The 9,996-nt window shown below is 41.4% G+C and overlaps 1 protein-coding gene across 1 annotated transcript in view; it reads left to right on the top strand.

Annotated features, from left to right (window-relative positions):
• The window catches only part of UTP20 (UTP20, small subunit (SSU) processome component, homolog (yeast)), a 131,274-nt gene that overhangs the window by 111,655 nt on the left and 9,623 nt on the right, over positions 1 to 9,996 (top strand). Inside the window, exons 47-56 of the mRNA XM_011966643.1 lie at positions 918 to 948; positions 1,293 to 1,409; positions 3,174 to 3,344; positions 3,878 to 4,009; positions 4,502 to 4,612; positions 6,304 to 6,383; positions 6,819 to 6,888; positions 7,003 to 7,185; positions 7,924 to 8,055; positions 8,717 to 8,849. Coding sequence (XP_011822033.1) covers positions 918 to 948; positions 1,293 to 1,409; positions 3,174 to 3,344; positions 3,878 to 4,009; positions 4,502 to 4,612; positions 6,304 to 6,383; positions 6,819 to 6,888; positions 7,003 to 7,185; positions 7,924 to 8,055; positions 8,717 to 8,849 — 1,160 coding nt within the window. The remainder of the gene's footprint in view (positions 1 to 917; positions 949 to 1,292; positions 1,410 to 3,173; positions 3,345 to 3,877; positions 4,010 to 4,501; positions 4,613 to 6,303; positions 6,384 to 6,818; positions 6,889 to 7,002; positions 7,186 to 7,923; positions 8,056 to 8,716; positions 8,850 to 9,996) is intronic.

The following is a 9,996-nucleotide window of genomic DNA, read 5'->3' as shown; positions in this document are numbered from 1 at the left end:
TCCCGAGTAGCTGGGATTACAGGCATGCGCCACCACCCCAGCTAATTTTGTATTTTTAGTAGAGACGGGGTTTCTCCATGTTGGTCAGTCTGGTCTTGAACTCCCGACCTCAGGTGATCCACCTGCCTCGGCCTCCCAAAGTGCTGGGATTACAGGTGTGAGCCACCGTGCCTGCCCTTCTGTTGAGTTTCTAGTACTGCTCACTTCCATTGGAAATGCCTTACTGTAAATACATTTTAGATTTTTTTATTTTTACAGGTGCATTGGTCCATTTACTATTTATCTCTTCCAGCACTTACATTAAAAGATGTAACTGTCCCAGAATTAATGATTCTGCTCTAATATGTATTAAGGTCTTACTGGTGCTTTGCCCATGAGCCCCTCTGAACTACTTTGAATTTTTTTTAAAAGATGGTGAGTGGCCGGACATGGTGACTCACACCCATAATCCCAGCACTTCGGGAGGCTAAGGCAGGAGGATCACTTGAGGAGAGGAGTCTGAAACCAGCCTGGGCAACATAGCAAGACTCTGTCTCTACAAAAAAAAAAAAAAAATTATGTTTTAATTAGCCAGGTGTGATGACATGTACCTGTAGTCCTAGTTACTCAGGAGGGTAAGGTGGGAGAATCACTTGAGCCCGGGAGTTTGAGGCTGCAGTGAGCTATTATCGCACCACTGCACTCCAGCATGGATAATATAGTGAGACCCTGTCTCTAAAAAAATAACAGTAATAATAATGAAATAAAAGATGGTGAGCTTTTAAAAGAATACATCTGATCATTTTCTTTTTAAAACCCTTCATTGACTCGCACTTTTCTAACACACGTTCCAGCCACCGTGGCTTCCCTTCCCATCTAGAAAGTCACCATACTCTTTCCTGCCCTAGGAGCTCACCACCCACTCTTTGCTCTACCAGATTCCCACAGAACTCTCAAAGCACCCTACCTGTACATGTCATCATTTCCTTAGAGTCTGCCTAAGATCCATCAAGGCAGAGACCATGTCCATCCTGGTTATTGCCATGTCCTGCGTACTGAGCCAGTGCCTGGAATCACAGTAGATCCTGAGAAAATGGGCTCTGGTAAACAGACGTAGCATCTCAGCTGCACAGCAAGCTCTCACCTTGACTTACTGAGACCCTCTCAGGCAGTCTGTCATTCCTTAAAAAAATTTTATCATTTCAAATAGAAGTATCTTAACATTTGCTTTTCTATAAACATCATTTCACATTTACCTAACTCATCTGGTCTAATGGGCAACTAATGTGAAATATCTTTCTGAACTCTGTTAGCTGCTGCATCTGAGTCTGAAGACTTCCAAGATCAAGTCTTCAAGTGAGCATGTCCTGGAAATGCTGGATCCTTTTGTGTCTCTCCTCATAGACTGCCTGGGCTCCATGGATGTGAAGGTAAGCATCGGTTTGCACTCTGCACTGGAGCATTTTCTTCTTCAGAGGAACTATGTTTTGCAGAATGCCTAATGGTTATGCTTGGGCTCAAGCTTTATGAGATGATTGAGGTTTTTTTGTTTGGTTGGTTGGTGGGTTTTTTTTTTTTTTTTTTTGAGACAGAGTCTAGCTCTGTCACCCAGGCTGGAGTGCAATGGTGTGATCTTGACTCATTGCAACCTCCACCTCCCAGGTTCAAGGGATTCTTCTGCCTCAGCCTCGCCTCAGCCTCCCAAGTAGCGGGGACTACAGGCGCACATCACCATGCCCGGCTAACTTTTGTATTTTTAGTAGACACAGGGTTTCATCATGTTGGCCAGACTGGTCTCGAACCCCTGACCTCAGATGATCCGCCCACCTCGGCCTCCTAAAATGCCGGGATTACAGGCGTGAACCACTGTGCCTGGCCGAGATGATTGAGTTTTTAAAGGGATTTATGACATCATGAACCACCACTATTTGCTACTTTAAATCACTTTCCAATTTACTAATTCTATAAATTTGGATAGACTTTTAACAGTTTTAAAAGCCCTCCTAGGTACATTAAGTATTTCATTTGATCCTCACAACTTCATGAGGGTGAAGGATTTTGTCCCCTTACCAGTCATCATCATTGTCACCTTTGTTACTATGACTGCTCCATGCTGTGAATCCAAAGAACATTGTTTCTGATCCTCACAACCCACCCTGAGGCATATATTCTTACTATTTCTGTTTTATAAATGAGAAAATTAGGGCGAGGGTCTAAGTACAGGTCTAGGCTATGAACCTAGGTCTGTCAGACTCCAATGCCTACACAGGTCCCATTTTTCTCATATCACCTGCTTTACAGATGAACCTGCCGAGAGGTTAAGTAACATCTCTAGAGTCAAACAGGTCATCAGTTGCAGAGCTGGGATGTATGCCAACGTCTTTCTGACTCCCAAGCTCGCTCTTCTGTGTCTTAATCCAGTCCACTGAGGAACTCTCAGCAGCCAGAGCAGTACAAGTATTATTAGATAGAGCTGAACTAGCTGATCCAGGTGCTTTCAAAGGTTTGGCCTTGGAGGTTCAGGGAGCTCAGCACACTCTTTCCATATCTTTTGTAATAGCACTTAACTATATGAACTGTTAGTCAGTTGTTCCAGAGATAGTATCCTTTTTATCTTTGTATTTATGATACCCAGTAGAGTGCCTTGTATACCTAATTCAAGCTTAGTAAGAGCAGATTACATTGAAGTACCATTCTAGAAAACATAAAAGTCATTTAAGATGTATTTTTCCAAAAAGAATTGTAAAATTGACCAACCTATCCAAATCATATAACCTCCATAAAGCCCTATCAGTAGGTTAAAAATATGGCCGGGCTTGGTGGCTTGGGCCTATGACCCCAGCTCTTGGGAGGCTGAGGCAGGAGGATTACTTCAGCCCAGGAGTTCAAGACCAGCCCAAAAATGTTTAAACAAAGATTAAATTATGAAAAGAATATGGTGCCTTTTCTTATTTCCTTATGATCTACCATCATAAGGATCCATTGTTATGGATAAGCAATAAATTCTTCTACAATCAGGAAATGGAAATGTCTTTGTCTTCTTACGTTTTGGGCACAGTTCTTCCAGAGTGGGCTGGGTTTAGCCTCTTATTTATTCAGCACAATCATTTAAAGAGTCTGCATAGCCTCAGGTGCTGGATTGTTGGATTCGGTCACATCACAGGTTGGTGGTGTTTTGTTTTGTGTTTTTTCAGGTGATCACGGGTGCTCTACAATGCCTCATCTGGCTCTTGAGGTTCCCGCTACCTTCCATAGAAACAAAAGCAGAGCAGCTGACAAAACACCTCTTCCTTCTGCTGAAGGACTATGCAAAGCTCGGGGCTGCCAGGGGCCAGAACTTCCACCTGGTGGTCAATTGTTTCAAGGTGAGATGTCTTCACTTGCACTTGGAAAAAGCCCGGATGGAGCCGGACGCAGTGGCTTACACCTATAATCCCCGCACTTTGGGAGGCTGAGGTGGGAGGACTGCTTGGGCCTAAGAGTTCAAGACCAGCTTGGTCAGCTTAACGAGACCCTGTCTCTACATTAAAAAAAAAAATTAACTGGGCATGGTGATGTCTACCTGTAGTCCCAGCTACTTGGGATGCTGAGGCAGGACAATCACTTGACAGGAGTTAGAGCTGCAGTGGGCTATGATCACATCACTGCACTCCAGCCTGGGTGACAGAGCGAGACCCTGGCTCATAAAAAACTAGAACCAGGATTAACATCAAAGTTAGTTTTCCCCATTGCCCTTCGTGGTTATGGCCAGAATTTTTTCCAGAGCAATTTGCCAAGGCTAGAGGGCTGGCATCCTGTGTGGAAAAGCATACTTGTGTGTTGTGTTAAGTCTTTGTCATTTCACTGGATCCCAACTGTGGGATGTGCTGGCTGTTAACATCACTATTGTAACTCGCAGTGTGTGACCATACTTGTCAAGAAAGTCAAGTCTTACCAGATAACTGAAAAACAGCTCCAAGTTCTACTGGCCTATGCTGAGGAGGACATTTATGATACTTCAAGACAAGCCACTGCCTTTGGTCTTCTGAAGGTATGGTGTCACCAGAATGTTGACTGTTACAGTTTATGAGCTTCACAGCAGGTATTTTGAACACATGGATCATAGTGTTTTGACTAGCCGTAGACCTCTGAAATTGAGTAATTTGTAAAGATTATTATGATTTTGGTGGGTCAATTACAGGCAAACATTTGCTGATGAAAAATGTTTAAATGTGAGGTGTGTATTAACATTTCCAGGGAATTCTGTACAAATACAGGTATTATCTTTTTATTTATACGTTTTTCTTCTTAGTGTAGTAAAATGTACATAACATAAAACTCACCATTTTTAAAAATTCACAATTTTTACCAATTTGAAGTGTGCGTTTAAGTGTTGTGTGTTCTTTGTGCTTAAGTGTGTATCCTTTTTCTTTTGAAGTTACTTTACTATGTTTGAAAATTTCCTGTGATTGCTTTAGCATCAACTCTGCTTCCATCCGTCTGCAGCAGAACACATGAAATGAGTGTGTCTTTTGTGTCTTAGGCAATTTTATCAAGGAAGCTGTTGGTCCCAGAAATCGATGATGTCATGCGGAAAGTATCCAAGTTGGCAGTCTCTGCACAAAGTGAACCTGCCAGGGTCCAGTGCAGACAGGTTTGTAGAGAGCACTTATCCCCATAGCAAGGGCTGGGCCCTGCTGTGTCTGTCTGACAGAGGTGTCAACATTGGCTGAATTCTGAAGACTACTTTGTGTCGTGTTGGTGCTTTATGCTGAGACTCGGGCGTCCTGGTGCAGGAGGTCAGGGGAGGCTTTTCTGGGGACTGACAGGCCGGCCAAAATGTGAAGGAAGAAAAAGGCTTAGTTTTACCGGTGAGAGGGCAGTAGAGGCTTGAGGTGAGTGAGAGCTTAGCTGGGTTGAGGAGCTCAACACAGGTAAGTGAATTGAGGGGTGGGGAGCCAGGTTGGGCAGGCCCTTGTGGTCTTGTTAAAGATTTGGGGCTTTGTTTTTTTGTTTTTTTTTTTTTGAGACGGAGTCTCGCTCTGTCGCCAGGCTGGAGTGCAGTGGTACGATCTCGGCTCACTGCCACCTCCGCCTCCCATTTTCAAGCGATTCTCCTGGCTCAGCCTCCCGAGTAGCTGGGACTACAGGCGCCCGCCACCATGCCCAGCTAATTTTTGTATTTTTAGTAGAGATGAAGTTTCACCAAGTTGACCAGGGTGGTCTCGATCTCTTGACCTCGTGATCCACCCACCTTGGCCTCCCAAAGTGCTGGGATTATAGGCGTCAGCCACGGCGCCCGGCAGGGCTTTTTCTAAGAATAGTTAGGAGCTATTTAAATCCTTAGGGAGAGGAGTGACAGGATCAGGTTTGTATCTATACATCTGTCAATATCTAATTTTATGAGCACATACTGTGCCCAAGGAGGTGGAAAGGTCTAAGTTGGAAATAGGAACTCAGGGTTGCAGGTGGGTTTGGGCTGCTGAGGAGGCCAGGAAGGGAAGACGCATGTTTCTGGAAATAATTGCTTGGCTACTATTAGGAAGAAGAAGGGTCAGCTGCTATTAAGCACTAGCTGTGTGCCTAGCATTTTAAATGCATGACCTCTGTTTACAAGTACCCTTCAGAAGAAACAGTATCCCCATTTTATGGCTAGGGAAAGGCAGGCTTTGGAAACTTGAATGAAGTCGCTTAGTTCTCACAGTTTATTAATAAAGGAGGCTAGATACTACAGTGGTTTGAAAGTGCAGCCTTTGGACACAGACTAGGCATGGAATTCTGGCAGTGTCACCTGAGCAAGTTTCTTATTGTCTCTGGACCAACTTTATTCCCTTCAACTAGAAAGTGGGCTATTATCACGTACTTCCTATGGGAATGATGAGATTTAACTGAGAGACACTTAACGCAGTGCTTGGCACATAGAGGGTTTATAGTAAATGCATTATCAGTATTGATATTATCACCATGTTGTTACTCTTGTTGAAGGGGAGATACCAGGTTGGACCACAGTCCATACTGTGGCACACCTGTCACCACCTGTCACAGAGAGATCAGCTTCCAACCTGTGGGCTTAGATTTGAAGTCTTAAACCACAGTGCCAGTGGCGGACCAGGGCTTGCCTCTGTCAGGCACCATAGGGCAGGACTAGATAAATGGTGGGAGAAACGAAAGGTCACAGTTGCTATTGACTTTATAGGCAGATTTAGCTGGAGTCCATTGGAAAGCCTGAATGATTGCCATTCTTGAAAGTTTTTATAACCTACCAGTGAGTTCCAGAAAGCAGCTTAGGAAACAGGAATACTGGAGACGAGATCCAAATAATCATCTGTGTGACTTTTGTTCCAGGTTTTTCTGAAATATATTCTTGACTATCCCCTGGGTGACAAACTGAGACCAAACTTGGAATTCATGCTCGCTCAACTGAAGTAAGCTTAGCTGTTAACTACAACGGGCGGAGGGCAGTTTCTTCTTTCCCTTTAACATGGCGGCTGTCTTAAAAAGGACGAGGCCTAAGCATAATGGTGCATTCTCTGAGCATATTGTTATGTGACTCATTAACTTGATAATCAGACATTGTGCTTGGCTTCATATAGCCTTTCTCTGAGTTGCTTTTCAACCTAGTTTAACTGTTGATTGTCCTAAGAGTCCACTTAGGAGAATGTTGAAATCTGACACAATTGCATTTAAAACTGCACAATGGTAGCTTAATGGATATATACAAGCATTAAAAGTAGGGAAACAGAACATTTTCCATTTTTTAAAGAATTAAACTGACACCTTGATACAACATTTTACATTTTTTAATAATTATTGGTAAATTTAGAAGATACTAACAAATCCACCTAATGTCCTTCCTCTAGTTACGAACACGAGACCGGGAGAGAGTCCACCTTGGAAATGATCGCCTATCTCTTTGACACGTTCCCTCAGGTACTGTGACCCCAGAGATAAGCCCCGTGACCCCCGGAAGTCCTCAGTCCCCCTTTGCTAGAGCATCTGTAGGAATTCCGTTCTGAGTGCTCACACGTGCCTCTTTTCTTTTAGGGGCTGCTCCATGAGAACTGTGGAATGTTCTTTATCCCTCTTTGTCTAATGACGATCAATGATGACTCTGCCACATGCAAAAAGATGGCATCCATGACCATCAAGTCCCTACTTGGTAAAATCAGCCTCGAGAAAAAAGACTGGCTGTTTGATATGGTTACCACTTGGTTTGGAGCAAAAAAGGTATGCATTGCTGTTAGTCACAGTTCAGTGACAAGTATTAGCTTTGGGGATCATAGTTTAAGTAAGAATATATGTTATACACTGTTGAATTGGTTTTTTTCTCCACATAGTGTTATTTTTGTCTGATTATGCAAATAGTATATTCTTAAAGTTTCCCAAAGTGTAAGAAGTTATAGAAAGTAATATAAAAATCACCTGTATTCATACTATGTTATTGTTAGGAAAGTATTCCGCTACATGAATGTATCATAAATTACTTAACCAGCTCCTAATGATGAATACCTTTGTTTCCAATTTTACATATTCGATTTCTGAAATGTAATTTTCATCCTTTTATCCACTTGGTACCTCTCCCACCATCATTGTTGGCCCATCTTTGTGAAACATAAACAACACATGCCCTGTGTTAATGAGTAACTTGTTGCGTACCCACTTAATGTGGGGTGGGCATGAGACTTCTTTGCATTTCCTTTTCATTTAAAATGGAAAAAAATATATTAAAGTACTCAGTGGATAATAATAATGCCTCTTTTTAAAACGTTATTCTTGAGTGTAAAAATTTCCCCACATTTTGTATATTGGCCATCAAAGCCTCATAATTTACTGATTTCTGGCATCAGAAAGAAATGTTTATTGTCTCTGAATGTTGAGGACAAAATAATACCCACCTTTGTTTTACAGTTTCAGAAAAGGCCTCCCAAGTTCTCTTGACATTGTCTTGTGGTTTATTTTTGGTAGCGCTTAAATAGACAGCTTGCTGCCCTAATCTGTGGCTTGTTTGTGGAAAGTGAAGGAGTTGATTTTGAGAAAAGACTTGGAACGGTCCTTCCTGTGATTGAAAAGGAAATTGATCCTGAAAACTTTAAAAATGTAAGTAATTTGCTAGGGAATACAACTTTTCTAACTTAGAGTTTTACTTGTGGTGATGTAGCTAACAGATTAGATATTAGCTTATAGGTTAAATATTTATATTTATAGCTAACTGATTAAATATTTGGTTCAAACAGTGCCTTTTATCCTAAAAGCAAAAATTCAGTGTAGTTGGAACTTAAATGAGCGCTATAGCCAGGCATGGTAGCGCATGCCTGTAGGAGGCATGAGGCAGGAGGACCGTGCCACTATAATCCAGCCTGGCTAACAGAGCAAGACCCTGACTCAAAAAAAAAAAAGCGGGGGGGGAGGCCGTTGGGAGATTAGAATTAAAGTATCTTCATGGTATATGAAGATCAAAGGTTCTCAACTCGGGCAATTTGGCCCCCCCAGGTGACATTTGGCAATGTCTGGAAACATTTTTGATTGTCACAACTGGAGGGTGGAGTTGCTACTGGCGTCTAGAACATAGAGGAGCTGGGATGCTGGTAACATCCTACAGTGCCCATGGCAGCCCCCACAGCAAAGGATCATCTGGCCCACAATGTCAGGAGTGCCAAGAGAGGTTCCGAAACGGGTGGATTACCATGCTGGAGTAAAAATGTCCATCAGATACTTTCAGATTGTTGTTTATATTGATTTACATCTGTCTTGTTTTTAGATCATGGAGGAAACTGAAGAAAAAGCTGCAGATCGCCTTCTGTTTAATTTTCTTACACTGATAACTAAACTTATCAAGGAATGTAATATTATTCAGTTTACCAAACCCGCTGAGACTTTGAGTAAAATCTGGAGTAAGTTTTCCTTTTTTATTTAAATCTAAAAACAAATACATTTGTTGTCATAGAATTACTGAAAGTAGATTTGAGAAATTCGAATATGAATACTTCAGAAAGTATACAATGTCAGGAAAAGAGTCCATGAGAAAAAACTTAAAAGGTTATTTCAGAGTGATTACAGTGAAAATGTTCCCTTCTGGAAGAAAAAAAAAAAACATATCTATGATTTCATAAGTAATACCTTTCATTTATAAAAGAAAGAATATTTATTCTGGGGAAATAAAAGGAAGGGAAAAAATTCTCAAAGTCCTGTTTGGTAGTTAATAATTTCAGATATATGTCTCTTTTTTTCCTATTTATTTATTTTCCCTCAGGTACAACTGAGAAGTAAAAACTATATATTTATGGTGTACAATGTATTGTTTTGATATATGCACTTGTGGTCTATATTTCCATCCAGTCTTTCTTTTGTTCAATAGGCATAGAGTTTTTTTTGAGAGGTTGCTTAGTTCCATATAAACTTTAATATCCTGTTTGTACCTGAGTAAGCATATTACTATCTATAACACACCTAGTAGATATTTTTTTAAATAGCTATATAGTAGTCTGTTATGTACATATGCCATTATTTACTAAATGGTTTCACAAGTTGTCACACAATTGTGCATCACCTAACAATAGAGATAACGTTCTGAGAAATATGTCATTATGCGATTTTGTTGTTTGAACTTCCTAACAGTATACTTAGACAAATCTAGATGGTATAGCCTATTACACCGTTAGACTATGTGGTCCAGCCTATTGCTGAAAACCTGTACAGCATGTACTGTACTGAATACTGTAGGCATTTGTAACACAGGGTCTTTGTGTATCTAAATGTAGCCAGACATAGAAAGGGTACAGTAAAAATACAGTGTGTATTTTTTTTTTAATGAGTAGTGCCAAACTGTTTTATAATCTTATGGAACCACTTCTTTTTTTTCTTTTGTTTTTTTTTTTCTTCGAGACAGAGTCTTGCTCTGTCACCCCGACTGGAGGGCGATGGCACAATCTCGGCGTGCTACAACCTCCTCTGCCTCCCAGGCTCAAGTGATTCTTCTGCCTTAGTCTCCCAAGTAGCTGGGATTACAGGCACATGCTACCACACCCGGCTAATTTTTGT

The sequence above is a fragment of the Mandrillus leucophaeus genome, unplaced genomic scaffold, assembly GCF_000951045.1.
Source record: "Mandrillus leucophaeus isolate KB7577 unplaced genomic scaffold, Mleu.le_1.0 Scaffold768, whole genome shotgun sequence".
Lineage (NCBI taxonomy): Eukaryota > Metazoa > Chordata > Mammalia > Primates > Cercopithecidae > Mandrillus > Mandrillus leucophaeus.
The sequence above is the reverse complement of the archived record's forward strand: the minus strand, read 5'-3'. Positions and strand labels throughout refer to the sequence as shown.